Raw genomic sequence first — 21,811 nt, forward strand, 5'->3', positions numbered from 1 at the left:
TCGGCTGGTGTTGGTCCACTGTGCTTTATTAAGTCCAGAGTCAACGCAGCCGTCTACCGGGACATTTTAGAGCACTTCATGCTTCCTTCAGCAGACAAGCTTTATGGAGATGCTGACTTCATTTTCCAGCAGGACTTGGCACCTGCCCACACTGCCAAAAGTACCAAAACCTGGTTCAATGACCATGGTATTACTGTGCTTGATTGGCCAGCAAACTCGCCTGACCTGAACCCCATAGAGAATCTATGGGGCATTGCCAAGAGAAAGATGAGAGACATGAGACCAAACAATGCAGAAGAGCTGAAGGCCGCTATTGAAGCATCTTGGTCTTCCATAACACCTCAGCAGTGCCACAGGATGATAGCATCCATGCCACGCCGCATTGAGGCAGTAATTAATGCAAAAGGGGCCCAAACCAAGTACTGAGTACATATGCATGATTATACTTTTCAGAGTGCCGACATTTCTGTATTTAAAATCCTTTTTTTTTATTGATTTCATGTAATATTCTAATTTTCTGAGATTCTGAATTTGGGGTTTTCATAAGCTGTAAGCCATAATCATAAAAATGATATCAAATAAAGGCTTGAAATATCTTACTTTGCTTGTAATGAGTCTATATAATATATTAGTTTCACCTTTTAAGTTGAATTACTGAAATTAATGAACTTTTGCACGATATTCAAATTTTTCGAGTTTCACCTGTATGAGAACTGGAGCACAGCGAACAACACTGTTGCTCATGTCACATGGGAAGAGGGTTTCTTAAGATGCAGCAGCAAAACATGGATAATTTAATTGTCTAAGTTCTTGTTTAAAAGTTGCTAGAGACCTGGTACTCAACATCCGGCTCGCAAACAATCTTTTTGTGGCCCGCGTAATGTTATCACATAAAGGTTTTAGTGATTTGTGTAATAAACTTAAAAATAACTCAGAAAAGAGGGTAAAGATGGTAAATATTTCTCATTGAAGCACTTTGAGCTAGTGTTGGTTAAATCTGTCTTGTTTTGAGGGTACTGTATCGTGTGTGTGTGTGTGTGTGTGTGTGTGTGTGTGTGTGTGTGTACACTCGTCGTAGCCAGTGTGCCAAATCTTTGACAGTGACAACAGAACAGATCACATCATCTTTCTATTAATGCTGTCAGTCGATTAATTTTTTAATCACTATTAATTGCATAATTTGTAGTAGATAATTGCAATTAATTGCATATTTTGTTATAAGTGCTAAAATTTGACACCAAATATACTTATTTTCTTGTCAAAATGCATTTATTTCCATCTTAGGAAAGATAGCAAAACAATATGTAACAATATCATTCATTATTAATATTTTCCAAACAAAGCCTTCCACAGTATAAAGATAGAAATGCACTAAAATTGCACCCATTCAAGTAACATTAAACATTTCCCAAGTCTAAGTGGGAGTTTGACTAATTGAAAGAAATAGTTTCCCCATTGGTTGCATATTCATTGCAATGGGCTGTTGACAATCTCACAGACAAGCTCTTAAACTCTCATCCTCCAAAAAATGTATCTGCCGGTAGACTGTAGCTATCCGCTTTACAACAGCAATCGTGAAGCTGCGTTCATGATTTGCATCAGAGCACCACTTTTAACATACCATGAAAAGTGCTTGCAGACAAAAACTTCTCATTCAGCATTTTGGTGATAGTTAAGATTTGGTGTGTTTCTGTGGTAATATAAATGTGCCTTACATTGGCTGAACAATACTTGATTTGAAGTCCAATCTGGGTTTGTTTTGTACATCAAATGTCATTAAGAGCACCTTTCTCCATCATTTTATCACTGACATGGAACAATTAAATGTATTTGGCCTACTTGTAAAAGTGTAGATCTTAAAAAAAAAAAAAGAAAAAACACAATATAGGCCTATGAATGATCATTATAATAATGTATATCACAGTTTTTATTTTTCAAAGACACATAAATTTAAAAGAATTAAGCTAGATGTAATATTTTAATTTATTCATGTTAAATTACATATGCCAATGTGGTATTAAATAAAATATTTAGCATTGACATGCTAAATGTAAAAATGTTTTAAGAAAAAAAAAGTGTGCCATTGAGGCTTAAAGGGATTCTGATTTCCAGCCCCACGGCTTTCCAAATTTGAGCACCCCTGTGCTAAAGAGAGTGCTGAAAAGGGTAATGAAAACTTAAATATGAAACACACACACACGCTCACACACAGACAAAAAATATATTATATATGACCCCTTTAAGGAAAACGGTGGTATACAGCCATTTTTTTTCGCATACTCACCAATATGTTCTCCGCAGGTATCACAGTACTCAGCGTACAGTGACTCATAACAGCAGCAGCAGTAGGGCCGACTCTCTTTCATGATGTAGCGCTGACCTCCGAGTGCTGTCTCGCACTCAAAACAACAGAAATGTTTCATGTGCCAGTGACGGCCCTCTGCCTCCGTACATTCATCAGCAAAGATGATCTAATGAGCAAAAAGAGGAGGAAGATAGTGCTCATTGTGTAGTGGAGTGAAAAATGTTATTCATAAGAATAATTTATGCAAACTCGCGAAGTATCTGATGCAACGTGTGCGGTGGGAGATTATGTAAAAAGATGAATATGAGAAAACTAAACTATAATAAGATGCTAATGTAAATCAGGTTGGGCACAAATTCTAGTTTAGTAAACCACAAATAAATTTACATTACAAATGCATTGATACATATTTTCTAGAATGAATCATACCGGTTTTCTTGATTAGTAATTGATTAATTTGATATAATACTTAGAATTGTAATTATTAGTATAAAAGTAATAATTAAAATAATTGATATGAAATATTATAGTACTTATATACTAAATGTGTTCATTTATACATTATTTTGTTTATTATTATTATTATAACATTAATAATAAATAGTTAATTTCAAAAATGTTATTATTATAATTCTTAATAATATATATAATAATAATATTTTATAATTATTATAAATCAAAGTGTTCATTGATTTAAAATGGTTAATTATCTCTACTGGTTGACACTTTATAGCAGTGGTATAATATATATATATATATATATATATATATTATACACATATTCCTTCTGCTCTGACAATGTTCCCAGACTCTGAGAATTTGGGTTTTCCAGCAGGACAATGCTACATGCCACACAGCCAGTTCAATCAAGGTGTGGATTGAGGACCACCGGATCAAGACCCTGTCATGGCCAGCACAATCTCCAGACCTCAACCTCATTGAAAACCTCTGAAATGTGATCAAGAGGAAGATAGATGGCCGCAAGCCACAAAGCAGAGATGCTTGAATGTTTGCACCAGTTGTGGCATATAGTCACCAAACAGCAATTTGACAACTGGTAGAGAGCATGCCAAGATGCTTGTGTTGTTTAATAATTAAAATGAACTTGTTTTCTTTGCATTATTCGAGGTCTGAAAACACTGCATATTTTTTGTTATTTTGACCAGTTGTCATTTTCTGCAAATAAATGCTCTAAATGACAATATTTTGTCAGTAATTTATAGACTAAAACAAAAATGTTCATGTTACTTAAACACATACCTATAAATAGTAAATCCGGAGAAACTGATAATTTTGCAGTGGTCTCAAAATAAATTCCAGAGCTGTATATACACATATGAAGTCAGAAGTTTACATACACCTTAGCCAAATCATTTTAAACTCGTTTTTTCACAATTCCTGACATTTAATCATTAAAAACTTTCCCTGTCTTAGGTCAGTTAGGATCACTACTTTATTTTAACAATGTGAAATATCAGAATAATAGTAGAGATAATTATTTATTTTAGTTAGTTTAGTTTATTTCTTTCATCACATTCCCAGTGGGTCAGAAGTTTACATACACTTTGTTAGTATTTGGTAGCATTGTCTTTAAATTGTATAACTTGGGTCAAATGTTTTGGGTAGCTTCCACAAGCTTCTCACAATAAGTTGCTGGAATTTTGGCCCATTCCTCCAGACAGAACTGGTGTAACTGAGTCAGGTTTGTAGGCCTCCTTGCTCGCACACGCTTTTTCAGTTCAGCCCACAAATTTTCTGTTTTGAGGTCAGGGCTTTGTGATGGCCACTCCAAAACCTTGAATTTGTTGTCCTTAAGCCATTTTGCCACAACTTTGGAGGTATGCTATGGGTCATTGTCCATTTGGAAGACCCATTTGTCACTGAGTTTTAACTTCTTGGTCTTGAGGTTTTGCTTCAATATATCCACATAATATTCCCTCCTCATGATGTCATCTATTTTGTAAAGTGCACCAGTCCTTCCTCCATCAAAGCACCCCCACAACATGATGCTGCCACCCCCATGCTTCACGGTTGGGATGGTGTTCTTCGGCTTGCAAGCCTCACCCTTTTTCCTCCAAACATAACGATGGTCATTATGGCCAATCAATTAAATTTTTGTTTCATCAGACCAAAAGGTGTTTGTCCTCATTTGCACTTGCAAACTGTTGTCTGGCTTTTTATGGCAGTTTTGGATCAATGGCTTCTTCCTTGCTGAGCAGCCTTTCAAGGTATTTCGATATAGGAACACACACACACACACATACACACACACACACACACACACACACACACACACCCCTCTGGGAAAAATTAAGACCACTGTAAAATTATCAGTTTCTCTGGATTTACTATTTATAGGTATGTGTTTGAGTAAAATGAAAATTTTTGTAATAACAATTCCAAATAAAAATATTGTCATTTAGAGCATTTATTTGCAGAAAATGACAAGTGGTCAAAATAACAAAAAAGATGCAGTGTTTTATGACCTCAAATAATGCAAAGAAAACAAGTTTATATTCATTTTTAAACAACACAATACTACTGTTTTAACTTAGGAAGAGTTCAGAAATCTATATTTGCTGGAATAACCTTGATTTCCAATCACAGCTTTTTGTGGGATCAGTACAAGTTGCAGGCTGACTTCAACCCTGTGTCTACATTTCAGCTCCAAGGCTCAATGTGTCTTGAGCACTTACTCAAACCACTAGGCCCATAGGTCCAAAACCAATTTAGAATTTATGTAACCATAAACAAATGGAACAACAGAGATATGAGAGAGACTTGAGCGGTCACCTCATCGCAAGCCTGGCAGCGGGGTTTGATGCGTTCAGCATGGTGTCGGCCACAGTAGATGTGTCCGTCCTGATAGAAGTAAATGAGATCCACCAGAAGCTCGCTACAGAAAGCACACTGGAAACACTGAGGATGCCAGCAGGAGCCATGACCCACCCGAGACGCAAACACTGCCATATCACCACCATAGATCTGCCTGCCACACTGACACCAGAGAGAGAGAGAGAGAGAGAGAGAGAGAGAGAGAGAGAGCGCGCGCTTTAGTTTGTTCATGAGTAAAAGGTTTGGCTTTTTCCATTGCATAAATTAGTCTTGAGAAAAAAGTCACAAGGGTTTGAAATTACATGTATTCCTTTAATTAGGAATGAGAAAGAAACATCCTATTTTATACCACTTTGGATGGCAAGGTCTGTATTTAACACAAACTGCCTCTCCTCAATGAAGTCACACCCTCTTGGCAGCTACTTATCAGCTGGATTGCATTATTGGTGTTGAAACGTGGCAAAACACTTGAAATATGGAGAGGGGTGTATGAAAGTATACGGTTGTATCAGTTACATTAAATATCTGCCTTAACACTGCTCAGGCTGGAGCCACATGCCAGATGAGTGCCTCTTCGGCTCAAGCAGTTCTGTCTACACTGCATACTTCAGCTGACGTTCCTTTGCTTACACTCACCAAATTATGAACAATTTCTTGGGCAAGGCAGCAGTCAGTCATCATTTCAATGTGATGTTACAATAAAAACAAGCATTTTAAATTTTGCATTTTGCATCATTTTTACACTTTTTCCAAAGTAACAGGCAGATTTGTTTGTTGCCTTGGAATCGATCCCATGACCTCAGCATTGCTGACGCCATACTCTACAAGTAGACAGTTCTCTACCTGTTGGCAGATGGCTCCAGTCATGGTAACTGGGAAAAGTCGTACGATGCCACGTCCCAGATTCTCTCTCTTCCTCTGCTGGCTGAATAACCTCAGTTCCTTCTTCTCTTCTTCATCCAGAGAGTTACAGTACTGAGGCTGCACACACACACAAACACACATGCACACACAATATTACTAATCACAAAACTTCAGTGCTGGTGATTGTTAGGATGTCACTATTGTATTTACAATATTATGACTCTGGGTACATTTGTATACTAGTCATGCTATGCAAATGTTCTGTATTAATGCAATACCTTGAAATAATCCCATTTTACAGGGAACGTTCCAACAAATTTATGTACAACATTATGCAAGTTCTCATAATGTTAGGTGAAAACATTGATAGCGCAACATTACTTGAATGTCCGTTTATGTGCCTACACACAAGAGTTTACACAGTGTAACAGAAATGTGAGAATGCATTGATTTCACTTTGGTTGGTGCGTCAGAAGGACGGAGAGGGAAAATGCAACGGTTGGTGAAAGTAACGTTCCGTCATACAACCAAAAGTTGAGAACATTTAAACTTTTGCTGCAATGCACTCTGACATAGACATCCGTTGACCAATGAGAATTTTAGGTATGCAATTTGATTTATTCATGCTATCCGTCAAAGGCTCTGTCGGAGCTTAGTGTGTAGGGCAGGCGCCCTTAAACATTAGATTTTTTAAGCTGATAGTGAAGTCTATCTGTTGCCATGAGCAAAACAAAAACAATTATGGAAAATGATTTTAGAAATAATTTTTACATTTGTTAGAATGTGAAAATGCAATGCGCTCGTCTTGCCCTTCCATTTTCAGTGTGATAATTAAACAGAAGCGATATCAACTGCAATATCTTTTTTTGTTACCACCATCGCTTCACAGCAAGAAGGTCCAGGGTTCGAGTCCCAGCTCAAATAGGTCCGGGTACTCCGGTTTCCCCCACAAGTCCAAAAACATGCAGGTTAAGTGAATTGGAGACTCTAAATTGCCCCGTGTGTGTGTGAGTGAGAGTCCCCCAGCCACTGGGGGTTGCATCAGGAAAGGCATCTGGCATAAAACTTGTGCCAAATCAAATATACATACAGTATGCGTAGCATCATGAAGCTGACCCTGCACCTACACGGGACAAAATGCTAGGAAAGAGAGAGCGAGAGAGAGAGAGAGACAGACAGACAATGACTGGGGGAAAAAAGGGGTATCGGGAAAGGATCTCAAGCAGGGTGTCAGACAATGTTACCGCACCATTTGTCAGAGCACTGCCAAAAAGTCTTTGGCTCTGACAATGTCTTTCTCAACTTATATTGTGATCAGACTGTCAAAAATGCCAAATAACCACATTTCAGTCATGACAACTCTCAGAATGATTCAGCATTTTAAAGAGTGTATGAAATATTGATATGATTTGGTCTTGGGGGCTAGAACTGTTAAGCTGTTGCTGCAGAGCAAGTACAAAGACTTGCTACAGCTAGAGAATACACAGACATTCTGTGTTAGCAAATGGACAATCTGCTTCTGCTACACAATTAGAGAAATACAAGAGATGGTATATCGATCATGTAGAACATGCTACTGCACAATAAGACATACATATAATCCCTTTGTAGCAAATCTAGACCAATGAAGCTGGGGAGGAGGAGGGTTTCAGAATTATTTTTTTAACTTGCATTGCTCTGCAGTGAAACTGGTTTATCTGCAAAGCTGAGCAATTTAAATGTTAGTCAAAGAAAGAGTATGCAATCTAATTGGCTAAATTATTACATGTCAAAGGACCTATCTGGTTACACCATGCGGGCCGATTAGATTATCTCATCACATGTGAATGAGCCAAATGGCTAACAGATAATCAGCTTGCACCATTTAGAGTTCATGACTGATCTTCAAGGAAAAAGATCAGTCATTGGTAAAACTTTAAAGTAAGAAATGCTTCCAATCATTGTGCTCTTGTTAGCAATGGTTACCTATAGAGAAAGATCTAAAAATCATTGATTTGCATCAAAATGGCCACACATGCAAATAAATTGCTGCAAATAATACATTGCACCTGAAAGAACCATTTACCGGATCATCAAGAACTTCAAGGAGAGAGGTTCAACTGCAGTGAAGTAGGCTTCAGGATGTCCCAGAGTGTCCAGCAAGCACCAGGACCATCTCCTCCTGAGGAGTCAGCTATGGAATCGTGTCACCACTAGTGCGGAGCTTGCTCAATATTGGCACAGTGAGGCGAAGACTTTTGGACAATAGCCTGGTGTCAAGAAGGGCAGCAAAGAATCCACTTCTCTTCAAGAAAACATCAAGGACAGACTCAAATTCTGCAGGAAGTACAAGGATAGGACAGTTATGTTCTCTGATGAAGCTCTCTTCCGACTGTTTGGGACATCTGAGCCCCCAGAGCCTTCCACGGCTCTGCCCCCAAAGGCTTCCAAAGGCTCTGCCTTCCACGGCTCCACCCCCAGCGCCTTCCACTGCTTTGACTTCCACGGCTCCACCCCCAGAGCCTTCCACTGTTCTGCCCTCCATGGCTCTGCCCCCAGAACCTTTCACGGCTCTACTTCCACGGCTCCACCCCCAGAGCCCTCCACGGCTCCGCCTGTGTTCCTCTGCTCTCCTTGCCCCTTGTGCCCCCTTGGACTGCCTGTCTGCACCTTGTGCCCCCCCCAAGCCTCATGTTTTCCCCTTCACTTCATGGACGATTTGTTTTTTGTTTTTGTGCTTGTTGGATCATCTGGAATCCACTCCTTAAAGCGGGGGCTCTGTCATATTCCCTGTTGTCTTTTGTTTTTGTACTTTTATGTTCAAATTCTTGTTTAGTTCCTGTTTCCTGTTAGTTTTGTAGTCCTTTGTAGTTTTATTCCTTGATTCTCCCTGATTATTTCTCATTCCCTGATTGTTTCCCCAGGTGTTCCTTGTTCCCTTGTTTGTTCCCTTGTGTATTTAGTTGTATAAACTTGGTTTCCCCGTTTCCTGTGTCAGTTCTTGCATGTTTAGCTTTCATGTTCTGTGCTTGATTCCCAGTGTTTTGCTTTTCCTTTTGCTCCAAGTTAACTTGTGTGTTTTTCAGTTTAATAAAGCTGCCTTTAGATCCTTATTCCTTGCCTGCCTCGTCACACATAGAAACATGTGAAAAAATTATCTACAAATACTGATGCAGCAAACTTTGCAAAACACAAAATTTATGTCACTGACAATACTTTTGGCCACAGCTGTATAAGTGTGCCTTGGCCTGCTTGGCCGAATGTCATTATGCTACTTAACTAAATCTATATGTGTGACTCGCCCAGTTTGGCCGAATGGCTTAAATGACTAGTGACCTGACTCATTATGTGTATCGGTACTAGGAAACCCCAGAGTGTTTTTAACTAGAGACTTAGTCTAGCTATTTGTGGATTTATTTGAAATTACAAACTAAGATAGCTACAGTATGTGAGCCAGTGCCAGATACAGTTTACCTTGTTAAAACATGATTCTATGTAATTGGCTTACAGATAACAGTTTGCGCCATGTAGAGTTTCATGACTTATAATACAAGTCATGTTTTTCAAGATGATAACAGGATATCAACCACTGGATTAAACAAGCAACATGGTCACAGGGCATGCGAAAAGAATGTTGAGTAGTACTGTTTAAAATGTCCATTGTTGCCCACAGCTTACTGTTACATACTGTTTTTAAAAAATAGCAGACAGTACATACACACAATATGCTGCAAGTATTATGTTAGTGTCCCATTCTGAATATGCCTCTTGAATCATTGTCTAAGAGCAGACTATACAGTTTATAGTGTAGAGTTTAAGGATTTAGGGCTAGGAAATTTGAAAAAGGGTTTGGGATTATTAACTATTCAATTCCAGAGACTAGTGTACAGGTTCAAGGAGTCTTACCTCACTATCGTGGGCTGGTAGTTGGTGTAAGAGCTGTTTAATGCGATATCGTTCTCCTGGACTGTTCACGTATGGAACCTTATCATCTGGAATACAGCTGAAGTATTGATAAACCTGCAGATATACACATAGACATCATTCAACATAAACACAATTAAGAAATACACACACTGATGTGCTGTCCCAAAAAACCCAATGTTTGCTGCCATCTCTTCACTGGGTAGATAACGCACACGCATCAGCCGTCCACAAGATCTAAAAGAATACGTGATTCATCAGACCAGGCCACCTTCTTCCATTGCTCCATGGTCCAGTTTTGACGCTCATGTGCCCATTTGTAGGTGCTTTCGGTGGAGGACAGGAGTCAGCATGGGCACTCTGCTGCATTTCAGCCCCATACGCAGCAAGGTATGATGCATTGTGTGTTCTGTCACCTTTCTATCATGGCCAGCATTACGTTTCAGCAATTTGTGCAACAGTAGCTCTTTTGTGGGATCAGACCAGACGGGCTAGCCTTCACTCCCCACATGCATCAATGAGCCTTGGGCGCCCATGACCCTGTAGCCGGTTCACCAGTTGTGCTTCCTTGGACCACTTTTGGTCAGTACTAACCATTGCATACCGGGAACACCTCAAAAGACCTGCTGTTTTGGAGATGCTCTGACCCAGTTGTCAAGTCATCACAATTTGGCCCTTGTCAAAGCCGCTCAGATCCTTATGCTTGCCAATTTTTCCTGCTTCCAATACATCAAATTCAAGAACTGACTGTTCACTTGCACCTAATATATCCCAATCCTTGACAGTGCCATTAATGAAATATTAAATTTCAATTGATCTGTGTATAATAGAAATGCATTACTAAAGAGCAGTTAAGTGGAGACTGTGTGAGCTCTTGTGTATGTATGAGGATGATACTTCACAGTGAGCAGATCTCAGAGCAAAAATGTCGACTACCTACCCAGTAAACAATGAACACTAAGAATTCTGACAAATACCATCTTAGCCTTAATGCCCTTTCACATCAATCTCAAAATTCAGCATGAATGCTAACTGTGAAGAAACAATCGATTCCTATGGAGCCTTTCACATCAGGAGTGAACATTCTCTTGACGACAAACCTTGCAAAACAATTATTGTCATACTCAGTATTTTTTTCTCTTTTTTTTCTCAGTAAAAATGAGAGGTTTTTAGTTTTTGTTGATTAATCATTGCCGATAGCTACTTATGGAAATATCGGTTATCTGCAGAAACATGCATTCACAGAAAAATTTGAGTATACAAAAACGTGCCCCATCGGCACACAAATTGCATCTCCAACTTTATCTCTGGTGAATAATAATCAAAAAAGTAATCTGGTGAATGTAAATGTATATTAAAATGCTTCATCGGGTGAATATACACTGGCGGCCAAAAGTTTGGAATAATGTACAGATTTTGCTCTTATGGAAATAAATTGGTACATTTATTCACCAAAGTGGCATTCAACTGATCACACTGTATAAACAGGACCTTATTAACGTGAAATGTACAATTACAATTTCAAAAAATGTTTCAGAACTTCTTAAACTATTTCAAAGTGTTCAAAACAATTTCAAAAAAATCCTTCACGCACAGAAATGACAGGTTTGCAGATCCTTGGCATTTTAGCTTTCAGTTTGTTCAGAAACTCAGGTGACATGTCACTGCACTCTTCCTGTAGCATTTGTCATAGATGTGGCTGTCTTGTCGGGCACTTCTCACGCACATTACGGTCTAGATCCCACAAAAGCTCAATGTGGTTAAGATCCATAACACTCTTTTCCGATTATCTGTTGTCCAATGTCTGTGTTTCTTTGCCCACTCTAACCTTTTCTTTTTGTTTTTCTGTTTCAAAAGTGACTTTTTCTTTGCAATTCTTCCCATAAGGCCTGCACCCCCGAGTCTTTTCTTTACTGTTGTACATGAAACTGGTGTTGAGCAGGTAGAATTCAATGAAGCTGTCAGCTTAAAAACAAACACAAAGACAATCTTAAGCTTCATATAATGAACCAAATAGCTTTCAACTGTGTTTGATATAATGGCAAAATAGAACCAAATTAATAATTTAGCATGATTACTCAAGGATACGGTGTTGGAGTGATGGCTGCTGGAAATTGGGCATGTCAAGATTTAATCAAAAATGACTTTTTTCATATAGTGATAGTGCTGTTTTTTACATCAGTAATGTCCTGACTATACTTTGTGATCAGTTGAATGCCACTTTGGTGAATTAAATTACCAATTTCCTTACGAAACAACAAAATCTGTAGATTATTTCTAACTTTTGGCCACCAGTGTGTGTGTATATATATATATATATATATATATCTCAGTTGATGACAATATATACAGTGCATCTGGAAAGTATTCACAGCTCTTCACTTTTCCACATTTTGTTATGTTACAGCCTTATTTCAAAAAGGATTAATTAAATTATTTTCCTAAAAATTCTACAAACAACATCCCCATAATGACAACGTGAAAGAAGTTTGTTTGAAATCTTTGCAAATTTATTAAAAATAAAAAAATAAAAAATCACATGTACAGAAAAGTATTCACAGTCTTTGCCATGACTCTCAAAATTGAGCTCAGGTGCATCCTGTTTCCACTGATCATCCTTGAGATGTTTCTACAACTTGACTGAAGTCCACCTGTGGTAAATTCACGGTGGATGTCAGTGCACAAACCAAGCCATGAAGTCCAAGGAATTGTCTGTAGACCTCCGAGACAGGATTGTATCGATGCACAGATCTGGGGAAGTGTACAGAAACATTTCTGCAGCATTGATGGTCCCAATGAGCACAGTGGCCTCCATCATCCATAAATGAAAGTTTGGAACCACCAGGATTCTTCATGAGCTGGCCACCCGGCCAAACTAGCGATCGGGGGAGAAGGGCTTTAGTCAGGGAGGTGAAGAACACGATGGTCACTCTGACAGAGCTCCAGCATATCTCTGTGGAGAGAGGAGAACCTTCCAGAAGAACAACCATCTCTGCAGCACTCCACCAATCAGGCCTGTATGTTAGAGTGCCAGACGGAAGCCCCTCCTCAGTAAAAGGCACATGACAGCCCACCTGGAGTTTGCCAAAAGGCACCTGAAGGACTCTCAGACCATGAGAAACAAAATTCTCTGGTCTGATGAAACAAAATATTGAACTTTTTTACCTGAATGGCAAGCGTCTAGTCTGGAGGAAACCAGGCACCGCTCATCACCTGGTCAATACCATCCCTACAGTGAAGCATGGTGGTGGCAGCATCATGCTGTGGGGATGTTTTTCAGCGGCAGGAACTGGGAGACTAGTCTGGATCGAGGGAAAGATGAATGCAGCAATGTACAGAGACATCCTTGATGAAAACCTGCTACAGAGCACTCTGGACCTCAGACTGGGGTGAAGGTTCATCTTCCAACAGGACAACGTGCACAGCCAAGGTAACAAAGGAGTGGCTACGGGACAACTCTGTGAATGTCCTTGAGTGGCCCATCCAGAGCCCAGACTTTAACTCGATTGAACATCTCTGGAGAGATCTGAAAATGGCTGTGCACCGACGCTCCCCATCCAACCTGATGGAGCTTGACAGGTCCTGAAAAGAAGAATGGGAGAAACTGCCCAAAAATAGGTGTGCCAAGCTTGTAGCATCATACACAAAAAGACTTGACGCTGTAATTGGTGCCAAAGGTGCTTCAACAAAGTATTGAGCAAATGCCATGAATACTTATGTACATTTGATTCTTTTTGTTTTTTAATTTTAATAAATTTGCAAAGATTTCAAACAAACTTCTTTCACGTGGTCATTATGGGGTATTGTTTGTGGAATTTTGAGGAAAATAATGAATTTAATAAATTTTGGAATAAGGCTGTAACATAACAAAATGTGGAAAGAGTGAAGCGCTGTGAATACTTTCCGGATGCACTGTATATTAATATATAATACAATATATCAGTACTAAACCTAATGTCAAAAACACAAACATGTTATGTTTATATTACAAACATTATATATACAGTGAGGAAAATAAGTATTTGAACACCCTGCTATTTTGCAAGTTCTCCCACTTAGAAATCATGGAGGGGTCTGAAATTGTCATCGTAGGTGCATGTCCACTGTGAGAGACATAATCTAAAAAAAAAATCCAGAAATCACAATGTATGATTTTTTTAACTATTTATTTGTATGATACAGCTGCAAATAAGTATTTGAACACCTGAGAAAATCAATGTTAATATTTGGTACAGTAGCCTTTGTTTGCAATTACAGAGGTCAAACGTTTCCTGTAGTTTTTCACCAGGTTTGCACACACTGCAGGAGGGATTTTGGCCCACTCCTCCACACAGATCTTCTCTAGATCAGTCAGGTTTCTGGGCTGTCGCTGAGAAACACGGAGTTTGAGCTCCCTCCAAAGATTCTCTATTGGGTTTAGGTCTGGAGACTGGCTAGGCCATGCCAGAACCTTGATATGCTTCTTACAGAGCCACTCCTTGGTTATCCTGGCTGTGTGCTTCGGGTCATTGTCATGTTGGAAGACCCAGCCTCGACCCATCTTCAATGCTCTAACTGAGGGAAGGAGGTTGTTCCCCAAAATCTCGCAATACATGGCCCCGGTCATCCTCTCCTTAATACAGTGCAGTCAGCCCTGTCCCATGTGCAGAAAAACACCCCCAAAGCATGATGCTACCACCCCCATGCTTCACAGTAGGGATGGTGTTCTTGGGATGGTACTCATCATTCTTCTTCCTCCAAACACGGTTAGTGGAATTATGACCAAAAAGTTCTATTTTGGTCTCATCTGACCACATGACTTTCTCCCATGACTCCTCTGGATCATCCAAATGGTCATTGGCAAACTTAAGACGGGCCTTGACATGTGCTGGTTTAAGCAGGGGAACCTTCCGTGCCATGCATGATTTCAAACCATGACGTCTTAGTGTATTACCAACAGTAACCTTGGAAACGGTGGTCCCAGCTCTTTTCAGGTCATTGACCAGCTCCTCCCCTGTAGTTCTGGGCTGATTTCTCACCTTTCTTAGGATCATTGAGACCACACGAGGTGAGATCTTGCATGGAGCCCCAGTCCGAGGGAGATTGACAGTCATGTTTAGCTTCTTCCATTTTCTAATGATTGCTCAAACAGTGGACCTTTTTTCACCAAGCTGCTTGGCAATTTCCCCGTAGCCCTTTCCAGCCTTGTGGAGGTGTACAATTTTGTCTCTAGTGTCTTTGGACAGCTCTTTGGTCTTGGTCATGTTAGTAGTTGGATTCTTACTGATTGTATGGGGTGGACAGGTGTCTTTATGCACCTAATGACCTCAAATAGGTGCATCTAATTTAGGATAATAAATGGAGTGGAGGTGGACATTTTAAAGGCAGACTAACAGGTCTTTGAGGGTCAGAATTCTAGCTGATAGGCAGGTGTTCAAATATTTATTTGCAGCTGTATCATACAAATAAATAGTTAAAAAATCATACATTGTGATTTCTGGATTTTTTTTTTTAGATTATGTCTCTCACAGTGGACATGCACCTACGATGACAATTTTAGACCCCTCCATGTTTTCTAAGTGGGAGAACTTGCAAAATAGCAGGGTGTTCAAATACTTATTTTCCTCACTGTATATATATATATATATATATATATATATATATATATATATATATATATATAGGAGGTTTCTTCTGGTCTTAGTTATTGGCCAAAATAAGTTGAAATATGGAGAAGACTTTATACTAATAACAAATAATAACTTCAATGTCAGATTGATCCTCACACAAAGCCATCATATGCCTTCAGAAGACTTGGAATATAGTGCATGAATCATATGGACTACTTTTAAGATACATTTAGAAGCAGTTTAAACATTCTGTAAAATGCATCCTTTTCCACTAAAGAAATTATGTTTCATTTTTGGATGAATTAGTCTGCTTACTAACAACAAATGTGAAAGTAGTGCCTAATTATACAAAAATCTGCTTCACTAGTCAGGGCTTGATTTATGAATGCATTCATACACACAAGCCGCTCTGCCTGAGTGAGACAGTGTGAGAGAGTGGCTGTGATTGGTTTATTCAGATCACATGCGCCAATCACTGATCCCACAAACATATTTACACAAAAGGTCAGAGTACATTTTTGTCATTCTCAAACTGTGGAAGGTAAAACTCCTGAAAACTGCCTCCCTCACCTGTTCAGGCTTGAGTCCGGGAGGTACCCATGCGTATTCTTCCGAGGCACAGCCTGAGTCATCGTCGGATATGGAGTGCCTTTGAAAGTCAGACACCAGCTTCATCATCATTCTCTCCATCTGGCCGGGCACCGAGCGCACCACATGCTCTTCCCGCACACACTTACAGTGCACACAGATCTTCCTGTGGAAACAGGTCAGCACAAAGGTGTTGACTGAACATAGTGACTCAAATCACAATTCAGGCTGTAACTAAAGTGATTTGGATGAAAAAAATGTGAAATGAAAATAGAAATATTAAACAAATAAAATTGTTCCACTCGGAAAGAAAAAAATTATAATTTCAAGATACAATGAGCCCAAAGTATACTTCGGTGAAACGTGAACAGGACACAGTCATGTGATGCAAATTTTATCATCAGTAGAGAGCTTGACCACTGAACACGGGCAGCCTGATTTCTCTAACAGCGCGTCTTTGAAAACGCTAAGCTGTCGTGTCAAAACCCAAGTATATTTTAGAGTGAGTAGGATATGACAGAATTGTACATTTTTATTTTTTACCATCTGGAGAGGACAGTGTGGTGTTTTAATACTTTCTCTTATCCCAGCTAAATATGCAATGACATCTGTAAGTCATTTAATAACATTTTCTCAAAATCTGTGAACACCGAGTCTCTGTGGCCCTATGAAAATTCTTGTTTGTTTTGAGTGACCTGTCTAGCTCTATACAAAATCTGACTTGACTTGACCAATTGCGTGAGTGGGGGCAGGACCATCTGTTTATTTGATCAGTGGCACATGAGAATTGATCGGAAAGCTCTTTTGAAAACAATGTTTATTTTTGCAATTCCGTTTGGTGGTGCTAGTGCTGCAGAAATTACAAATTTAAGCTTTAAGTTGTAAACAAGTCACTGGCCAATGTGAAACTCAATTAATTATGGTGACCAGCCTCCATTACTGGATTCATTACCGACTGGGCTATGTTTATCCTGCAAGTTAATACTGAATGATTAAATCTCCTCTGCTTTAGATACAGGGCTCATTACAGACAGAGATTCCTAATCTAAATAGAAAGACAAAAGTGCAGAGGTTACAGCTAGAAAAGAAAGCCGCTAGGTATTACGGCAAATGCTACCACCCTGTCAAATCCTACCACCCCTTGATCCCCTAAACGATTCCATTTGCCATATACGTATTTTGGCTGGGCTTATTCTATTCAGTGCCTAATTAGAATCCTAGTACATAGCTATGTAGTCTTAACCAAGAAAATACATCATTTAATGCACGTTTTCTGCATGTATGGAATACCCAGATTGACATTTTCCAGAATGTACAGTATACAACCAGTACACTGCGTCGAATACAGTTTCCTACAATAAAAAAAACAACTTGACCTTTCATTTACAGTATGATGAAAAAATTGGAAGCAATATCAACTGCAATATTAAACACTTTCTTGACTTATTATTTGATCGGACTGCCAAAAGATACATATACTTGAATTAGCCTAATATGTAGTTAATAAATTCTATTCGTGCCTGATTAAAAATTATAATATTCTGACACGATGGAATATAGCTCTCTGATCTATGTATACTAACCAATTATGCCATTTAATGACTTTTAAAATTATATAACATAATTCAAAGCTACAAATAGTCACATCTTTGTATTTTCAGTTAGAAAGCTAATGGATTAGCCTTCTAAGTAGGGCTTCCGTGGCTCATGCCGAGTCGAAGGCATACCATGGTTTCAATTTCCGCTCGACTAGATTTTCTGCCATCTTAAATATTTAAGTCCTCCTAGACCGTAAGACAAATTACATGGCGAGCATGCCAAAACGTACGTGAGGATGCATCTTCGATTGACACGAAACTTGGAATATGTCATAATCAGCACCATGCCCTGAGGGTACCTATACAGTTTGGGGCCAGGGCCACCTTGTGGTCAACAGATATAATGAAATGTTTAAGAATGCTTATAACGTTTGACTTGTTTGGTCTATTGTCCTGTCACTGTTCTGCTTAGATTCCTTGGGTCATGCCGAATATGCGGATACCCAATTTTCCATGGTCCCTCATACATTCTGTCCGCTATTTTGAATTTCCAGTAAAGCCTACTTTTTTACATGAATCATCTAGGGACACTCATGACACAATTTTATCAAAAGCATTTCAATACACCAGCAAGATGATAGCAAGACACCAAAAAGCATCTGAGGCTGTATCTCGGCAACGCTTTGCCATATTGACATAAAACGCCATTGTCACCAGACTGTACTAAACAAATAAGGTGACAGCTCAACCTTTTGGTCTAAAGTTATAAAGAATTGTTTTGTAATAGGCAATTATAGTTAAGTTTTTTTATACCACTTTTCTTGTAATCATAATCAGTGATATCCAATCATTGCTTGACCCTGTAATTGTGTTTGGTGCACATCTTTTGCTCACTGATGAGATCTCACTAATCATAATTCAGTGCAAAAAAAAGGTTCAGTAAGAGAACAAAAAAGACATCAGGAAGGTGAAGAAAAAAAAACAAAAAAGGCATAAAGAAAAAACATTTAGCACTTATGCAAAGACATTATCATCATTATCATACTATGATTATTATTGTCATTTTTCAATGTTGACTAAAGTCAAACCATGATATCACAACATTCCTAAACACTCGCTGACAAAGACTATTATTGCATAAACGCACGCTAGTGTTGCCACCTGTCCCGGTTTTACCGGGATTGTCCTTCTTTTTAATAACCTGTCCCGGGAAATTTATCCACTCTCCCGGGACACTAAATGTCCCGGTTTTCGAAAGGCTACGTGAATATGTATATTCAACTATCTATTTTCTCTCCACTTGAAATAGCCTATGCGTTGTGCACAGAGTGGTCCGTGTCTCTTGTGTGTAGAATCCGCTATCATTGGCTCTGGAACGTGTGACGTGACGTAGGCTACGTCATCTAGCGCGTCTGTCTTCTTGGCAGCTAGCCAGTTACTACAGGCGGCAATTTGAGAAGCAGTGTGAAGAAGATTGTACGTCAACGTCGTTCGTTAGCGTTAACATGGGTGGCGAGACGGCAGACGAAGATGACAGTGTGTTCACAAAGACGGACAGGCCAGTAAAAAAGAAAATGAAACATTCGACATACTTTAATAATGACTGGTTGAAAAATGACAATTACTCCACATGGCTAAAGCCAACACCAGGCGACCCACTTTATGCTACCTGCTCCGTATGCTCAGTTAAAATTCTGGTTAAACATGAAGGCAAAACTGCTTTGGATGACCATGCTAAAACAAATAATTTTTTAGCAAGGCAACTGAATCCACTGAGCTGTTGAAAGTAGTTGCTTTTGTTTTTCCATACCAGTCAGTAATGCCTATGCAGAAAGAGTGTTCAGTCATATGGAGGATGTTTGGTCCGATAAAAGAAACAGACTGTTAGTTGCAATGGTGAAGTCTGAGCTTCAGGTCAGATTGAATTTCAAATTGTCATGCACTGAATTCAAGACATTCATTGAAGAACAGAAACCACTGATAGCTGCAGCAAAGGGAAACGCCAAGTATAGATGGAAGACTAGGTAAGCTAAGGCCCATTTATGTATGATTTTGTTATTCCAATGTCTGATTGAGACATACTAAATAAAAGTGGCTATAGATGTGGCTAAGGTATGGTAAATGCAAATCTAATGTCATCCCTCTACTTATTTCTTTAGCAAAGCAAAAGCAAGCACAAGCACAGTATCTAAGCAACCAGGTAAGCTATAAGTTAAGATAAGTGAGAATACTTGAGATGTTTAAAATATTCACGACTATGCACAATCTTACTGCACAACGACCAATTGTGTCTTCTGAGTCTAATGGACATTTTCACTTGTGAGCAAAGCGGTGGCCGGGTCATTGATTTGTCCAGGTTTTTTATCAGACATAGGTGGCAACCCTAACGCACGCACACCTGCCACTGATTTCAGGCAGGTGATTCAGAACTAAAATAACAATCTCTCACAACAGGTTTCTTATCATCAACTTCAACTTATTACATTGTTAGAAGCAGAGGGATGTCAAAGTTGAGTTGAAGCTGTGGTGCAGCACACACTTGTGGTGATACAGGATCAATTTTGTTATCCTCATTAATAGTGGTAAAGATATCTGGCTGTTTAGCCGTTTGAGATGTTTGACTTCCTCCACAGCACTTCAAGGTTAAAACTCAATGTTTTATCGAGATAAATGAGCTGAGGGCTGTGAAAGAAAGTGGCGCAAGTCAATAGACCCTGCTGACCTGAGCAAGTATCAATCACTCCTCTTTTTTCCGCCAGCGTTTCAAATGCTAAAATTGATTATTACAGAATAATATCAGTAACACTTCAGATTCACGTAAACTATTTTCAACTTTCTCATCTCTTCTCTATCCTCCTTCACCACTTCCTAATACTTCTCTGACTGCTGATGAGTTTGCCACATTTTAACTGACAAAGTAGAGAGCATCAGCAGCCATGTCTCTACACCCAACACCCTCAGCCACTCTCATCCAAAATCCCATCCTCTGTTCTCCTCCACTGAGACTGAGGTCTCCAATGTGCTTCTTTCTAACCATCCTACCACCTGTCCATTTGCCCTATACCCTCCCATCTTATGCAAGCAGTGTTGATAATATGTGTGAGTGTGGGTAAGATCGATTACCCACCCTCCCACATATTATCAACACATCTCCCACAACTGGAAACTTTTCCAATATTATAAATAATAATATTGCTTGCTTTCGCTGGCTCGAGTTACCCCACTATTCAAAAAAGCCAACACATAACCCCACAGTAATCGAAAACTACTGTACAGACCAGTCTCTCTCCTGTCTAAAACTATTGAGAGGGTCATATTCAACCAGTTGTCTGCTTTTCTCTCACAGAACAACCTATTCGAATGGCTTAAAAAAGACTGCCATCATGTCAGTAGCTGAAACCCTGCAACTGACGAGAGCTAACTCCAAATCATCCATCCTCATCCTCCTTTACTTTTCTGCTGCTTTCGACACAGTGAACAACTAGATTCTCCTGTCCACCCTCTCTGACCTGGGCATCACAAGAACTGTGCTTGGATGGGTTGAATCATTCCTCATGGGAAGATATTTCATGGTCTCCTGGAGAGGAGGGGTGTTTCTCAAAGATCAGTGCTTGAACCCCACCTCTTCTTGATATACACAACATCACTCAGGAGGCACATTTTCCTACGACTGCTACGCAGATGACATGCAGCTCTACCTGTCGTTCCAACCTGATGACCCTACTTTCTCAGCTCGTATCTCTGCCTGACTCTCTGAAATTTTGGCTTGGATTAAGTAATGCCACCTTCAGCTCAACCTTGCCAAGACAGAACTCCTTGTGTTCCCAGCCAACCCATCTGTTGACCACAACCTCACTATTCATCTTGGTTCAACTACACTAACACCAACCAAAACAGCTCAGAACCTGGGAGTGGTGGTAGATGACCATCTTAGTTTTACCTCCCACATCTCATTAACCGCCTGGTCTTGCAGATTCGCCTCCTACAACATCAAGAAAATCAGACCTTTTTTGTCTGAATATGCTGCACAGCTCCTGGTCCAAGCTCTGTTTATTTCAAAACTTGACTACTGTAATGCTTTGTTGGCTGGCCTCCCAGCTAACACAATCAAGCCACTGCAGATGATCCAGAATGCAGCAGCGCATCTGGTCTTCAATCAGCCAAAAAGG

General features: G+C 39.4%; 1 protein-coding gene across 1 annotated transcript in view; it reads right to left on the reverse strand.

Annotated features, from left to right (window-relative positions):
* Positions 1-21,811, reverse strand: part of LOC127621145 (prickle planar cell polarity protein 3-like) — a 77,289-nt gene that overhangs the window by 14,075 nt on the left and 41,403 nt on the right. The window contains exons 3-7 of the mRNA XM_052094633.1: positions 16,087-16,270; positions 9,890-10,003; positions 5,984-6,121; positions 5,099-5,302; positions 2,285-2,471 (exon numbers count right to left, since the gene is read on the reverse strand). Of these exons, the coding sequence (XP_051950593.1) occupies positions 2,285-2,471; positions 5,099-5,302; positions 5,984-6,121; positions 9,890-10,003; positions 16,087-16,270 (827 nt within the window). The remainder of the gene's footprint in view (positions 1-2,284; positions 2,472-5,098; positions 5,303-5,983; positions 6,122-9,889; positions 10,004-16,086; positions 16,271-21,811) is intronic.

Source organism: Xyrauchen texanus, chromosome 27 (genome assembly GCF_025860055.1).
Source record: "Xyrauchen texanus isolate HMW12.3.18 chromosome 27, RBS_HiC_50CHRs, whole genome shotgun sequence".
Taxonomy (NCBI): Eukaryota; Metazoa; Chordata; class Actinopteri; order Cypriniformes; family Catostomidae; genus Xyrauchen; species Xyrauchen texanus.